The sequence below is a fragment of the Hyaena hyaena genome, unplaced genomic scaffold, assembly GCF_003009895.1.
Source record: "Hyaena hyaena isolate Hyena2069 unplaced genomic scaffold, ASM300989v1 scaffold_60, whole genome shotgun sequence".
Taxonomy (NCBI): Eukaryota; Metazoa; Chordata; class Mammalia; order Carnivora; family Hyaenidae; genus Hyaena; species Hyaena hyaena.
In genome coordinates this window covers 3592185-3608460 of record NW_024080692.1, presented here as the reverse complement: position 1 = coordinate 3608460, position 16276 = coordinate 3592185, and the positions used below count along the sequence as shown (strand labels likewise).

The 16276-nt window shown below is 48.8% G+C and overlaps 1 protein-coding gene across 1 annotated transcript in view; it reads left to right on the top strand.

Moving 5' to 3' along the window:
* The first annotated feature begins 2482 nt into the window (after positions 1-2482).
* RANBP9 (RAN binding protein 9) overlaps positions 2483-16276 on the top strand; it is an 87677-nt gene continuing 73883 nt past the window's right edge. Inside the window, exon 1 of the mRNA XM_039231844.1 lies at positions 2483-3141. Coding sequence (XP_039087775.1) covers positions 2583-3141 — 559 coding nt within the window. The 5' untranslated portion in view covers positions 2483-2582. The remainder of the gene's footprint in view (positions 3142-16276) is intronic.

The following is a 16276-nucleotide window of genomic DNA, read 5'->3' as shown; positions in this document are numbered from 1 at the left end:
CGCGAGATCATGACCTGAGCCAAAGTTGGACGCCCAACTGACTGAGCCACCCAGGCGCATCAAGGAGTATCTATTTCTAATTGGTTGGCTTCCTTCTGGCAATTCCGCTGCCCAGTGGGAATTAAAAAAAAAAAAAATCAAACCGATGTCCTAAACATGCTCCTGCAGTCCTAATTCTATTGAGTGGCATATGTGACCATTTCTCCAATGAGGCTTTTCACATTGGACATTTAGTTTGCTCCTGTGATTCATCTACCACGATGTCTTGGTGAATATTTTTAGGCCCAAGATCCTTCCACATTTTAGATTTGTTCCCTGGTCTTGACTTTTTGGTGGGAGTAAGTCAAAAGGCATGAATCCCTTTGTGTCTCTTTTTAAGAATCACCAAATATGTGTCCTTCTAAAATGACATTATCAATGTTACCTGCCACCTCTGGGATGAAAAAGTGGCCGTTCCACAGCATTGTCCCCTAAAAGGGAAGTCATTAATTTCTTGAGGTTGCTCGTTTCGAGAGCAATCGGTTACTCCTTTAAAACGCTTCCAACAAAACGTTGGATACTTTTACTCTTTCAACTGTTCAGAGAATATGTGAGGTTCTAAATGGTTTCTAAGTGTGCTGACGGAGAAAGTCAAAACTTGATGACTATTTCAAGAAAGGTTGATGAGCTTGGAGCCCATTTATTCGACCTTGATTAGCCAACATTTAAATAGAGTTTGGCTTGCATTGAACTCATTGTAACTGTAATACAAATGAAAGTTTTAGAACAATTTAAATACAATGACATCACGTAATTTAAAGTGCGTTGGCTTGGAAAAAGTCATCAAACAATAGGTTAGAACGATCAGATATTTTTATTAAAGAACAACTGGGCATCAAGTTGTCTGGGTAATTGAGGGAGAAATTAGACTGAATGACTTTATTAGTTCTGGCCAGACATTAGGGGCCTTCAATTAAATCATCATTTACCTACCCTCTTCAAGACAAAATAAATACTTCTCTATTCAGCAAACCATTCGTTCCTCGCTCGTTCCGCCAATCACCATCCCCGTTATCTTTGGAAGCAAACAAAATACCAGAATTTACATCGTGCAGTTTACACGTGTTGAGATCCATTTTGCCAGCTACGGAAAGGATACCCCCAAACAAAGGGAAGCGCTGAAAAGAAAATAGTAAATGCTAGGATGGGTCAGAGAGCAACACGTCGCAAGTTGTGCCAAATCAGTCGACCAAGCAAAGCACTCTATTGGGAATTGCAAAGTAGGAAGTCCTATTTTTGACTCTGCTGACCTCAGTGAATATTTCCTTGTTTTAAAAAGGTGCATAATTCTTTGCTACCTAACAAAGAGGCCTGTTATGGAAATTAATGAGTCTATAAAATGTTTTGACGTCTCTAGAAGCCCTTTCTAAGCACACACTATAATCTGGCATTCACATAGTCCGTGTTCCTGCTGTTTGAAGCTCTGCCAGTCTTTATTAGTATCACCGCGCCACCTCCTACCACTCCAAGTTCACTTTAAGTCCTCGTAAAATTAATTAATAAAATGACCGCGATTTTAAGTGGGAGACTTTGCCTTCAGAAATGGTTTCCAGTCCGCACACGATAAACGTTGAGGAATTAAGTCCCGGTGCAGAATAAAGAGCAAGGAGGTTCACAGAGAGGGAGGCGGCGGACTGGGAGCTCGCCGCGTCCGGGGCCGGCGCGGCCAGCAGCGCCCGGGAAGCCCGTGGGCGCTCTGGGGACCGCTCACCTCGGGGGCCCCCGCTGCGCCCCCGGAGCCCGAGCCGCTCCGCTCGACCCGGGCGCCCGCGGGCCGGGCTCGCGGCGGCCCCAGCCGGGCTCGATTACTTTCGCCTGGGCGAGAAGCAGCACCGCCGCTCCTGCGGGAACCCGGGGGGGGGGGGGGGGGGGAGGTGGGGCGACGACAACAAAAAGAAGTAAAGTAGGAGGAGATTCTCCCGGGAGGGCCCGGGCGGGGAGGGGGGGGGGACGCGGCGGGCTCGTGGGAAGAGGCGGGGACCGGCCGAGGGACCCCGAGCCGGCAGCCCCTCGCCCGGCCGGGGAGAGGCGCCCCGCCGCCCCCGCCGCGCGCCCGCCTCCCCACCCCCTCCCCACTCCCGCGGCCCGCGCGCCGGGACCCCCGCGAGCCCGCCCCTCGCCGCGCGCGCTCCCCCCGCCCCTCGCGCCTCCGTCCCCGCCCCCTCGCCCAGCGCCGCCCGCGCGCAGCGTCTCGCGCCGGCCCGGCCCGCCCGCCGGGAAACAGCCGCGAGAGCAGCGGCCGCGGCGGCCGCCACCGCGCCTTCTGCGCCCGCGCTCACGCCTCGCCCCCGCCCTCGGCGCCGCGTCCCGGGCCCCGCGCTCCGGCCCAACGTTCTCGCGGGGCCTCCGCCGGCCCGCCGCCCGCTCCTCCGCCTCCGAGCCCCCCAACCGCCGCGCTCTCCCTCGGCGCGCGGCCCGCCGCCTGCTTCCGGGGCGGGCGGACTGGGCGCCTGGTGCCGGCGGCCGCAGCGACAGCGCCCCCGGGAAGCAGAGGAGGAAGGAGAGAAGAGGTGGAGGTGGCCGCAGGCTGAGTCGCGGCCGGGATGTCCGGGCAGCCGCCGCCGCCACCGCCGCCGCCGCAGCAGCAGCAGCAGCAGCAGCAGCAGCTGCCGCCGCCACCGCCGGCGGCCGTGGCCCCCGTCTCCGGAGTCGTCCTGCCGGCGCCCCCGGCCGTCAGCGCCGGCTCCTCTCCGGCCGGCTCGCCCGGCGGCGGCGCGGGCGGCGGCGGCGGCTTGGGGGCCGCGGCGGCCGCCCTGCTCCTCCACCCGCCGCCGCCGCCGCCGCCCCCCGCCACCGCGGCCCCGCCGCCGCCGCCGCCGCCCGCCTCGCAGGCCGCCCCCGCCAGCGCGCCCCCCGCGCCCCCGGGCCTCGCCGCGGGCCCCGGCCCGGCCGCAGCCCTGGCGGCGGGCAGCAGCGCCGCGGCCCCCTTCCCGCACGGGGACTCGGCCCTCAACGAGCAGGAGAAGGAGCTGCAGCGGCGGCTGAAGCGCCTCTACCCGGCGGTGGACGAGCAGGAGACGCCGCTGCCGCGATCCTGGAGCCCGAAGGACAAGTTCAGCTACATCGGCCTCTCTCAGAACAACCTGCGGGTGCACTACAAAGGTACTGGGCGTGTGTCGTCGTGCGGTGGGAGTGGGGCCGCTGACCCGACGTGTCCCGCCGCCGCCCCCTCCCGCCCGCGGCCCGGGGCCCCCCGCCGAGCCTCGCCGCCCGGAGGGTGCGACCGGGGGTCGCGGGGAACGGGCGAGATGCCTGGGCCCCGCAGGTGAGTTGAATGCTCCTAGGTGTAACGGAGCCGGCGATCCTAGGCCAGGAGTGGGACGCCTTGAGGGAATCCGGGATGACAGGACAGAACTCGCTCTCCGATTTCCCTTCAGGATAAATCTCAGGGCTTGGATGGAGGAATCTACGGACGCGGAGTTGGGCGACATTGTTCTCCAAGTGGGGATGGCGGTGGGGTCAGACGGTCTCTTCTTACGTGGGGAAGTGTGGGGGGGGGGGGTGGAGCTCGATCCTGAGGTATGACTTCTAATGAAGGGAGAGCAGGATGCTATATAGGGGGAGGGGTAATCAGTGGAGGATTTTGTCCAAAATGAGGCCAGAGATTGTCTACGGGGACGAAAGGGCAAGGGCCCCAAGTTTGCCGGCCGTGTTTCTTACTCAGAGCAACTGGGAGGGAAAGAGGTGAAGCTCAGAAGTAGGTATTTGCTTAGGGGAGCAGAAACCTACCGCTGGTGATTGGAAATGCCCTGTGTTTATGTGCTCATGTTATAGGAAGTCTAATTGAACACGGATATTTTAAAATGTTATATAGCGTTTTAAAGAAAATTGGTTTACGGTTTACACCTGCAGTTAAAAAGAAGGAAAAAACCAACAGCCTTAGGCTTGTGCTTGTCCCCTCCCCCCCCCCACCTTTCTGTTAAAACAAAGCTTTGAGCAGATCAGTTTTATATGAAATTATAAATCGCTCTGACACTTTTGGGAATGTGGCAGCCTACATGACTAGCATGCGTCAAGTTTTACTTGTCGGGAGAAAACAAAATCAATCTAACGTATCTGTCTGGAAACAAATCCAGTTTTTAGGCCCCAAACCTGAAGCCGGAGCTTTCACATTCAAAGCAGCCGCATTTTGATTGGCTCCAAGGAAGGGTCTTAATCAGATCCTAATGACAGGGAGACGGAGGGTAGAAACAGTTTTTGTGGACAGATTCTTAAAGTGTACAGGCCTGAAAGCGGAGAAGGACCTTGATAAGTAAGTTACCATTTAATCAGAAAGAAGAACGGCGACAGAAATCTACCAGATGATTTGGCTGCGAAGAATCACGCACAAAAATAGGCCTTGTTGAATATTCCTTCTTTTTATCCATAGATCCAGAGAAATACTTTCCGTTTTGAATATTATGTTCCTTATTCTAAATGGCCGAAAAGGACCTCTGCTTTCTTTTTTCAAGTTAACGACGTTTTGTTAATACTCCGTGAAGGCGGTTACTTAATTTTGTGTTTTAATCCGTGTGAGCAGTGCTGGGCCATGAAGTGTTTACCTCTGATCTGGCTACCGGAAAGCTTTTTGTTACACTTGACCAAACTCTATCTTAAATTTATGGTTGATGGTTAATAATTAGCTTATAAAATTAGAGGCAGAAGATGTGGAAAGTTGTTGAACAAAGAATCCTGCCTTTCCTGGGTCCTGCGGTCATTTGTGACTTTAGGCATGTTAACAGGACAGGGCTGCAGCTTCTTCCTCTGAGAGAGATGAGTGAGTGAGTCGAGCTGGGTGGCAAGGAAATTTCCAGCGCCGAATTTCCATGAGATCTAGGGTTTCTGATTAGAGTTTATTTAGCCCTGTAACATGCCTCGATTAGCTTTACTAACTCCCTTTACGTAAAATTGATGGCTGGGGTCAGAGAAAAGTGCATGCTTATGTGAAATCGGTTGGAGTTTGGAATATTTATGACACTGCTGCCTCCCATTATTTTTCCCGTTGGCCTCTTTATTACTTTTTGTTGTGTAATACTAAGATTCACTTTCTGGAAACTTCACTCTTGTATAAACATAAAGCATTATTTCTGGAAGAACAGATTTTGTTGTCATCTCTCTCACCCCCCCCATCTCCCCTTTGTCTCTCCCTTCCCCCTTGTCACAAACCGTCTCTTTCCCCCCCTTATACTGCCTCTTCCTCTTGTTATTTTAATGCGTGTGAGGGTTGTTTTTTTTTTTTTCCTCCTGTTGTTTTTCTGCGTGCCTTCTGAGTGTACCACCCTGGAGTCCTGGGCAACTCTGTCCCAGGAAGAAGGGAAGGGAGCAAAGAAGTGCCCTAGGTAGTGGAGGATACAATTGTGAAGTCACAGAATCCGAAGAGTGAGTTTTTATTTAGCGGATCATTGGACCGCTTTGACTTTTACCTAAGCGTTTTCAGACTCTCTTAACATTAAAACCACTGTTCATAAAATATTTTTGCATGAAAACGGAATTTGAAAAGATTGACGATAGCTATTTTCCAAAATGATAAGGATTTTTCTTACCTTTAAAATAGAAATACGTTAGTTTCTTTTGCCCTGAACCATGCACGGTGTTTAAGATGTTCTTCAAAGTTGGAATGACAGTTTTTGGAAGCCATATGGTTCCTTAAATGATTTGAAGGGATTAATGTTAAACAATGCCAGACATGCAGACACAGTTGATTGGGCTGCACTGGAAGCTCAGGGTGTGTGTACTGGATGTGAAAATTTTAAAAAAGACCTTTTGCTTAGCAGCCACACACCAACTGTTGAAACACTCAGGCGTAGCCCCCTTTTATTTTTAAAATTCTCGTCAGCTTCGAATAAGTACGAATGTGACAAGTTTAGACTCCGTTATAATGAGAACTTTATTCCAACTTAAAGCGTTTTAATGCATATGACAATCGGATTCAATTAGTCCTAAATGCTTCAGTTACAGATTGCATTTTTCTATTTGTGAAGTGATCCCATTTGGCGACTTTACAGAGCTTTTTAATCCACACAAGTGTCTTAGTGGATTTGGACAAGGTAGTGGAATTCTCGGTTTTTGGTCCGAGAAAGCGGGAGCCTGCTAGAGGCTGGGCCGTCCGAGTCCCAGGTAAGCCAGGGCCGGAAACCCCTTCTCACCCACTCCACGGGCAGTGCTCTTGCCAGCTCAGTATTGCCTCTTGCAGTTGGGATGGGTTTTAGCTGCCGCTAATAGATAGAATCCAGTGGTCACTTTTAGGACTTTTTGAGGACCAATTGATATTAAAAGTACTTCCTCTGGGGGATAAAAAAACGTTGCCTGGAACACACTCCTGCCATGGAAAAGTCCAGAGGCCTTGATTATACGATTTAGGGCAGCTTCGAAGGAACGCAGGGTAAGTGAAAGTTGGAAATGATAGGAGTAGCTGTGAACTGGCGAGGTGCTTTTTTTAATGGAAGCGTTGTTAATAGTATCGAATGAAATTGCTGGGGTGCCTCCCTCCCGTCCCTCTCAGGATCCCCGGTCTTTAAGCCTTTGACACTTTCTTAAGTTTCATACTTACTGAATTTCTTTGCCCTTCTTCAGGTTGAAGAGCTATCTTGACAATATTTGCTCGCCTACCAATACAGATATCTTTTACGGCTTGTGGGGATGATATAAAAATGTTCCCTAATATCAAAGAATTTAAAAACCAAGCTGAGCTTTTCCCAGGGATCTCTTTGCCAGTATTGTAGGAAACTGAGCTTTAAAAATGGCAGTTGAGGGGCGCCTGGGTGGCTCTGTCGGTTAAGTGTCCGACTTCGGCTCAGGTCATGATCTCGCGGTTCGAGAGTTCGAGCCCTGAATCGGGCTCTGTGCTGACAGCTCAGAGCCTGGAGCCTGCTTCCGATTCTGTGTCTGCCCCTCCCCCGCGCTGTCTCTTTCTTTGTCTCTCTCAAAAATAAACATTAAAGCAGTTTTTTAAAAATGGTAGTTGATAACTACGATTAAGTGAACCTAATAATCACTCACACTCGTAGAAAACTAGTCGTAATGGCAATTCATTGAGCAGTTGCTCTAGGGCGGATATTCTGCTACACAATTTGTGTCTATGCCCTGCTCTCTGCTTATTCATTTATTCAACACGCTTTTAGTGATTGTTTACTTTGTGCCAGGTTCTAGGCACTCCAGGGTGATGAGATAATGTCTTTGAAAACACGTGTAAAACGCAGAAGTGTAGTAAGGGAAGGGTTAGAAAGAGTACGGTGGAGTACGGGAGGGGCATCGACCCCTGGCCGATACCTGCCGTGATGAAGTTGGTGAGTCCGGGACAGCTTTCGGGAGGGACAGCGCCAGTGGTCAGTCTGGAAAGATGAGGAGGAAACAGGAGAAGGGGCACCGGGCGTTACGAGTGAAAATGCATAACTAAGAGCACAGAAGGGAGAGTTAGCGTGTACGTTTGGGATTGACCAGCAGTTTGAGTTTGTTGGAATTTAAGAGTGTGTGACAAGTAGCCACTGGGAAAAGATCATGAGAGGCCTTTGGGATGCTTTACCAGGCTTAGATCTTATTGTGTAGGACATGAGCGATCGTCAGAGGCTTTAAAAAATTTTTTTTCTTTTAATATCTTTGAGAGAGAGGGGGGAGGGGAAGAGAGAGAGAGGAAGACACTGAATCAGAAGCTGGCCCCAGGCTCTGATTTGTCAGCACAGAGCACAATGCAGGACTCAAACCCATGAACGCCGAGATCCAGACTTGAGCCGAAGTCAGACCCTTACCCGACTGAGCAACTCAGTCACCCCTCAGTCCTTTAAATAGGAAGTAACTGGCTCATGTTTTAATTTTTGTCATACAGCCGATTGGAAGATGGATTTAAGGAGTACAGGACTGAAAAGAGCAAATTCATTTAGACAGTTGGTTGGCGGACCATGAGAAAGAAGGCCTAGAACTTGGCCAGTGGTGAGGTGGAGGGAGAACAGACATATTTGTGGTATGTTTTAGAGTAACACTGATAGGAAGTGACGAGATGGTGGAGACGAATCAAGGGTGACGCTTGGGTTTCTAGCTCCCTTAGGTTCTTGCAAAGGACCAGGAATGGAATAATGACTGCAAGGAAGTGTTACAGTGTATTTGGAGAGAACTAGGAATGGGAACAGAGCCATATGATCTGACTTCCTGGCAAGCAGCGGAACACAGAGACACCTTACAGAAAGGGCAGGAACAGATCTTCTGGAGTTAAGGTGTCTCCAAGTCATTGCAGGGGCTGGAATTCATGACTTTTCACTTTGTTCCAGTGGCGAAGAGCCTCAGCTACAGTTGCTAGTTTCTCAGTTGCTAGTTTCTCGTTGTTTTGTTCTCTTCTCCCTGCTGACTGGTTTATGCTTTCCTTCCTATTTCAGATTCCTGAGGGACTTAGCAGATTGGCTTAGCTAATTGCCATCATTCTTAGTTGGGCACAGCTTTTCGTTAGGTGCTGTGGTGTGAATTGGTGGCCTTCCCAGCAGGTGCTAACCTGTGTGGAGTCAGCTGTAGGGGTGAAAGGGTACTGATGAAATACAGAATACCCTCGGGCACAAGGAGAGTCGGGGGGGCCCCACTTTCAGTAGGGCTAGCGTGTGAGGCCCTTTCTCCTGGGAAGGGTAACTGACCTGGGCTTGGGAGAGAGGTCTGGGTCATGGCTGGTCTGGGAGTCACCTCCCGGTGGTGGTTGGAACCCACTGAGGGTATGAGAGGGAGCAGATAAGGTGACAGCAGTGGGCTGCGGATGGAGCCCTGAGCAGCGCCAACATTAAAAGACTGGGTGGAGTCCAAGAAAGAGTAGTTAGGAGGTACCCGGACGGGGCAGAGCGTGGTGTCCCAGAAGCTGAGCAGAGTACTGAGAAATGAGGAAGTGACCTCTAGTGTCAAATGCGGCAGATAGGCGCAGTGAGACCGGTGAAGTTTTCCACTGGGTTTGGAAATTAGATCATTGTGACCTGGGGAGAGCAGTTTGAATTTAGTGATGGGGGCAGTGAGCAGAGTATATAGTAGGGACTGAGCAGAGGGGTAGTGAATATAGATTACTCTTGAGAAAATAGGGGAAGAAACCGGGAGGAGGATGGAGGGTAAGGCAGAATTTTTTTTTTTAATGGTTGAATGCGCCTGGTGATTAGCGTCTGATGTCAGTGTAGAAGTTGAAAATCCACGTAGTCAAAACCGTCCCTGAAAACTCTTTGGGACTGTGTTAGAGGCTATCGTATCCTTTCTAAGTGTCGTTTTAGCTTGGCCGTGTGGGTAAAACAGAAGTGACTTGAAGTTGGATGAGAGTGTGATGTTAGTCGAATGTACGCAGTCCCAGGAAATGTTATGTCCATGTTTCATGGACCTTTTGACCCAGGAAATTAATAGCAACAGTACTTGCTTTTATTACCTTAATGTTAAAAAAAAAAAGTTTATTATACTTACTACCAACCTCAGTGCATTGCTGACCATGACATGCACCAAGGCCCATGGGGTTCTGGGGCCACCGCCCCTACAGGATGAGGGGAAGGGGAGTGAAGAGGGGAAAGGAGCAGAGCTTGGCAGCCTGCCGCTGCTGGCAGGCGGGCGGGGGTGGGGGGGTGGGGGTGGGGGGTGGTTCCTGAGCACAGGGCAGGCCTGAAGAAGGGAGGGCAGACAGAGTTCTCTAAGCGGGGGAGAGGTGACGATTGCAGGGGACGCTGACCAGTTTGTAATAGGAGAGTGGGGAGTAGAACATGACCGTGCACAGTAGCGGAGGCCAGTGTATGAAGGAGGCAAGGCGGTCTGCTGGCTTCATTAAAGTGAGAGCCATGGGGATGTGGACCGGCCATCGCGGGGAAGGGCGCACACGCCAACTAAAGCCTTCTCAGTACACCGCTGACAGCAGTGGAGAGCCCAGCTGACGTCATTCCTTCACAGTGGGGGCTGTTTGCAAGGTTGTTGGACTTGGTAGAGGCCACCTGCCCCGGGCAGGAGGAGGGAGGTGGATTATAATATTGATCTAAGGCTGTGGTTTTACTGGTTGCGTGTGGCAGAAGATGGGTGTGGGAGAGAAATTAAGGATGTTTGGGAGCTTTTAAGTGATTACCACGTAGCCCGTCCTGGAAGAGGAGAAATGGGGGCGCGGGGGCGTGTGGGGGGGAAGGCAGGGCTCAGGGAACGGGAGTTCCCTTGACCCCTTGATGTGCAAGAGGAGTGTGGACGCGGAATGGTTAGGAACCAGAGAGCAGAGGGAGTTGTGTCCTAGAGGAAGATACAGGCATTGCAGCCCCAGTGCCAAAAATGTGTTCCTGGAAAAACCTGAGGTTTTCCACAAGATTGGGCACTGAAGGTAACGGGGCTTATGGGGAAAGCAGGGCTGGCGCAGACTGCTTGAAACCTATGGAACTTTGTAACCAGAGCACCACAGAAATAACAGTCCTACACAAACAGAAGCCCGGTTAAATTTCTGCTGGCATTTGGGCCTGGCATCCCAGGCTGCTGGGATCCTTCCTTCACAGCCTTGAGCCCGGGGGTTTGGGCTTCCTTCTCAGAGACGTAAGCTCTTGGCAGCTGTCCAATCAGAAATAAAAATCTGATTCAGGGTTTAGCCCTTTTCAGATACCCGCTTTTCAAACGAAGGAAGAACATACAGACTTGAGCTGTTCGGGTGGCTGCAGTCCAAAGAGAACCTGCCAGCGCCAGTGCTCGTGAGGCTGCAGAGCCGCAGGGGCTGGATGCTGCTGGCCGGGTCGCCAGTGCGGCGGCGCTCTGCAGTGCGCTGCCCTGGGGCGCTTTCTAACAGCTCAGCCTGGGTTGACCAGCAGTCGAGCTTCTACCCCGCTGGCCTGAAGACGTCGCCCACACACAAGCCTGCATGTGAACGTTCATAGCAACTTCTCCCCTTATTGCCCCAAACTGCACCAAGATGTCTTTGAGTAGGTGAATGGGTGAACTGTGGTACATCCATTCAGTAGAATATTACTCAGTGATAAAAAGAAATGAGCTAGCCTTCTGTGCAGAGGCATATGCGGACCTGAGATGCGTATTGCTAAGTGAAAGAAGCAAGTGTGAAAAGATTACATACTGTATGATTTCAATTTCCTGACGTTCTGGAAAAGGCAGAACTAAAGAGATTGTAAAAAAAAAAAATGAGAGGTCGTCAGGGACTTGAGGGGAGGGGAGTGGGGGGTAGACAAAGCTCCGGGGGTTTGTAGGGCAGTGAAAGTATGTGACTGTAATGGTGGCTACGTCACACTGTGTATTTATCAGACCCGCAGAGCTTTACAGCCGTAGAGAGTGCACTTTTATGTCTGCACATTTCAAAAAGTGTATTCGGGGAGAGGGGACATCCCAGGGTAAAATGCAGAATGTGACAAACCAGTCTGACTGTGTTACAAATCCATGGAACAGCCTTGGAGAAGAGGGGGAAAGGTGCTGACCCAGGTAACTTTGGAAATCATTAGTCTGTAAAACTGAACTTTTACTGATAGCGCTGTATCCCATGGGGATATAGATTAACAATTCAGAGGCGATGATACACATAGCCTGGAATTGCACAATTAAATGGATGGTGGATGGTGGGAGCGAAGTTTCTTACTGTTGGGGTGGAATTTTACAGAGGAGCAGAGGGAGGTTAGAATGATCGGTGTGGTAATAAACTTGGAGACTCAGTGTGAACTCCTGTCTGGTTTAATGCAAAGACAGATGATTACATATAGCAGTGTAGATGTATACAGGGTGTGTGTGTATGCATATATACACATATACATGTATATGCAGGGGGTTAGTAGTTAGTATACATCCGTAGATTTCCTCCCTCTTGTCAGTGAGCAAGCCTAAAAGCAGTGACACCCCGGGAACGAGGAGCATACCTGGTAGCCAGATCTTGGGTTCTAATGCCATTTGCCAGTAAAAGGAGCCCCAGGGCTCCTTGGAGGAATGGCTGATTCTGGGGCTAGGGCAGCGAGTAGGGGGCAAGATGAGCCCCCAGCAGCTTCTAGGGCCAGGAAGCAGCAAACAGCAAGAAACCGCATCCTGGAGATATGTCAGGGGAGCTGGGTGAAAAAGCTCCCAGTGGCTGGGCAGTTTGGGTAGCAAAAAAAAGTAGTAGTGGATTATCACAGAGTATAAAGTAAATATGCAAGGGACGCGGAAGTCCATCCTGATATAAACACAGAGGGAATAGCTTCGGACTTGCTGATCAGTGTTGTGCTTGAATCTTTCCCCAGACGGCGTAATGCAGTGGCAGGCGTAGCTGTTCCCAAGGCCACCAAACGCTGGACACTGTAGGAGGGCACTTGTGTCGGTGCCCCGGGTGTTTTGACTTAAGAGTTTTTTGTGTCTTGCTCGGTTTTTCTCTTCAACTCATTAACGTACTGGGGAAAGCTGTGTTGTGAACTAAGTGACTTCTTTATTATGCCGACGACATTCCCGTATTTATCAAGTACACGTGAGCTAATTTGTATTCAAGAAATGTGTTTTGGAGCCAAACTCACTTCACTAGAATTGACCGTTTTTGAGGCCACGTAGTTTCAGGTGATGTCAGAACTGAGCGCCTGGCTCCTGAGTAGGAGGTCAGTGGAAGAGGCCCAGGAGTGAAAATGTGAGTGTTAAGCGTGTTAATGGATGGGATGAGCATGTGCTGAGGCATAGTAGGAGGAGGTTAGACCAAGTCAGAGGCTAGAGGAAGAGTAGTCGAGGAAGGAAAACTTAACCTGAGAGCTAAGGGATGAGCTGCACGTAGCTAGGTGAGGAGGAGGGGGAGCTTTCCCGTGAGGGGAATGGTTTGGGTGAAGACTGGTCAGGCCAGTGTGGCCGGTGCAGGTACGTGATGCAAAGTGCTGGGGGCGGGCCAGATGGACAGTTTTCAGGCTCTTAATCTTTTTCCTGGGCATATAGGAGGCTCTTAGGAAGGAAAGTTACAGCATGGGGGCATAGCGGCCCTAGGAAGACATTTGTTTCCAGAAAGGCAGTTGACTGCACGTTGGAGAGTGGAGGGGAGTGGGAGGTGGGCTTTATTCAAAACCTTTTCCTTGCAGTTAAAAAGGAATCAACAGGTTGTGAAATGAAAGCGCTAACCTTAAGAGTTTTGAAGCAGTAAATGTACTTTTTCTCTGAATCCTATAGAAAAAACTTCACATTGAAGACTTTCTGGGTTTGAAAGTGTGTCCTTTGGTAGTGTGAGGTAGTGTTTTGTGATCACCACAGGATTTGAGGTCATAAGCTTCCTGGTGACGAGTGTTATTAGAAGTAGTAAGACTGCAGGCCTTACCTAGGAGGTAGCATGTCTCCTTTAATCTGACATTTAAACTTTTTCCTAGGCCTTTACCGTTAAGTTTAATTTATTTTAGAAATGAGACAAATCCTTTTAACATTCACAGAATTTTTCTACAGTGTCTAAATAGAACATAATCGAACCTTGAAGATTGATGATTGTGTTGTTTACAGCTTTTTTTGTTTAAGGGGGAAAACGTAGGGCATTTTAATTCACATATGGATTTAACCATGATTCTACTAATTCGGGGCAAGTTATATAACATCTGTAAGAGTTTCTCCATTTTAATTTATTTAGGTGTATTTATTGATTTGGGGTGGGGGCTGAGAGAGGAGAGAGAGAATCCCAAGCAGGCTTCGTGCTGTCAGCATGAGCCCAAGTGTGGGGCTGGATCTCACAAACCGTGAGACCATGACTTGAGCTGAGATCAGGCATCGGGGGCTCAACTGACTGAGCCACCCAGGTGCCCCAGAGTTTCTCCATTTTTTAAAGTGAGGTTAAATTACCCATTTCACAGATGTTGAATGAGGAAATCTATACAGAAGTGCCTAATTCTTTGAGAGATTGTTTGCCCTCCAATACTAATTTTCTTTCTCTTTTCCCATAAAAGTAGCAAGAATAGGAGCTGGGAATACAAGTGAAGTGATCCCAGAATGCTCGTTGAACCCTTTCTGTGGGGTTCAGAGCTCACACTGGATCAGACTTTTTGAATGTAAATCCCAGCACAAATCCTGGTTTGGAATTCTCACATAGCAGTTTGATCTTGGGCGAGTTTCATCATCTTTCCTTAATTTCCTCAACTGTGAAATGATAGTAAATAGTACCTACTTCATAGGTGGTTTTGAACACTAAACGAGTGAACAGCTATAGTACTCTTTGAGAAGGGCCTTTCACCTAACATTAAATGTATGTTGACTTGTCATTTATCTTCATCATCATCATTTTTTTAAATTTTTATTTAATTTTGAGAGAGAGAGAGACAGAGTGAGAGAGCGAGAGCGAGAGCGCAAGGGGAGGAGAGGTAGAGAGAGAGGGAGACAGAATCCCAAGCAGGCTCCATGCCTCTGTCAGCACAGAGCCCGATGCGGGGTTCAAACTCACAAACTGAGATCATGACCCGAGCCAAAATCAAGAGTCGGACGCCCAACCTACTGTCACCCAGGTGCCCCTTCATCAACATCATTTTTAAAATTTATTTTGAGAGAGAGCAGGAGCAGGGGAGGGGCAGAGAGAGAGAGGGAGAGAGAGGATCCCAAGCAGGCTCCACGGTGTCAGTACAGAGCCTGACACGGGGCTCGAACTCCCCGACTGTGAGATCATGACCTGAGCCAAGAGTGTGACGCTTAACCGACTGAGCCCTCCAGTCACCCTGATTATTATTATTATTATTAAATGTACCTTGGGCCACCCTGATTATTATTATTATTAAATGTACCTTGAGACTACTTTATCCCTGAAAGTTTTGGTTGCTTCTCTTCCAGAAAACCAAAACTACAACTAAAAGTTGATTTAGGACTCTAGGGTTAACAGGGTTTTCTTTAGATTTGTTTTTTAGCTGTCTGAATTTTAAAAACTCATTTAGTTTACCCTGCCATTTCCCAGGCAACTCAATGATTTGAACACATTTTTACTGGGGGAAAAAAAAAAAGTTTTGCTGAAACGATAATTTATTAAATGCCTCTGTGTAAAGCACTTTCAGGGACATCTTCATATTGCTGCTTCCATTTTTATCTTCCTCACCAATTTTATCACCTCTCAGCGGTCACCACTTTTGCCCATTAACATACATACTTAAGACGTCTATGGACCCAGGTTTTCATAGAAAGGAGGGTCTGAGATCACTCAGTTTCTTTTGGGCCATGTGAACGGTTGCTAATTTGCATTGCAAGTGTAAACGTAACTGTTTAATGATGTAATTTGATAAATGTATGGTAAGGGGAGAGATCTCATTGGTGTGTGAGGCTTATTGTAATGCTAGGATGCAGTTTTTTTATTTGGAAGAAGAACGTTAGTTTTGAAACATGGTAAATTTGAGAATGGGAATTTTTCTTCCCGTGAAGGTCGTGTTATAGGATGACTAAAGGATTAATGACCTAAGTTTGTAGTGGGGGAAACATATTCAACACCGAATGATAATTTAGAGCATTGTTTCTCAGACAGCCCTTTTGGCAATTGTGGGGACTTGTCTCATTGTTGAGTACTTTCTGACATGCTACTTCAGCTTCTGTTTTTATTCTTTGTGATTTTATGGGCATATCTTTTCTTGCTTAGCTGATTTTGCTCAGATGCTAGCTTTTAAGCTAATTTGTCTTGGGGAAGGGACAGGGGAGGTGATTGTGAGGGAAGGAAGTCCTCCCAGAGTAGAATTGAGGAATTGCTATCTTAAAAAGTTTAAAAGCCATTGTCTAACAGATTCCCTAAAGATTTCAGCAGTGGTGTGGTGTTTTATTCCTTTCTTTAAAAAGAGAGAAAGAAAATACAACTAGAGATGAGATATATTTCTCAGGAGGCTGTAACTGACCAAAGACATTTTATGGATCAGTCTTTGTATAGAATTAATGATAAGAGTATGTCAAAGAACAAACCTGTAAATTCTTTTTTTTTTTTTTAATGTTTATGTAGAGAGAAGGAGAGAGAGAGAGAGAGAACGCGTGTGCGCACACATGAAGTGGACAGAGAGAAAATCCCAAGCACACTATATGCTCACTGTGGAGCCCCACACTGGGCTCAATCTCATGAACCATGAGATCATGACCTGAGCCGAAATCAGGAGAGCCACACAGGTGCCCCAAACTTGTAAATTCTTAAAATAAGAAAGCTACTTTGCCAGTCCAGTCTAATTATATAAAATTTCACTGAAAAATAATTCTCTATGAGGGGTGCCTGGGTAGCTCAGTTGGTTAAGTGTCTGGCTTCAGCCCAGGTCACGATCTTGCAGTCTGTGAGTTTGAGCCCCGTGTCGGGCTCTGAGCTGTCAGAATCAGAAGCTGGAGCCTGCTTCTGATTCTGTGTCTCCCTCTCTCTCTGCCCCTCTCC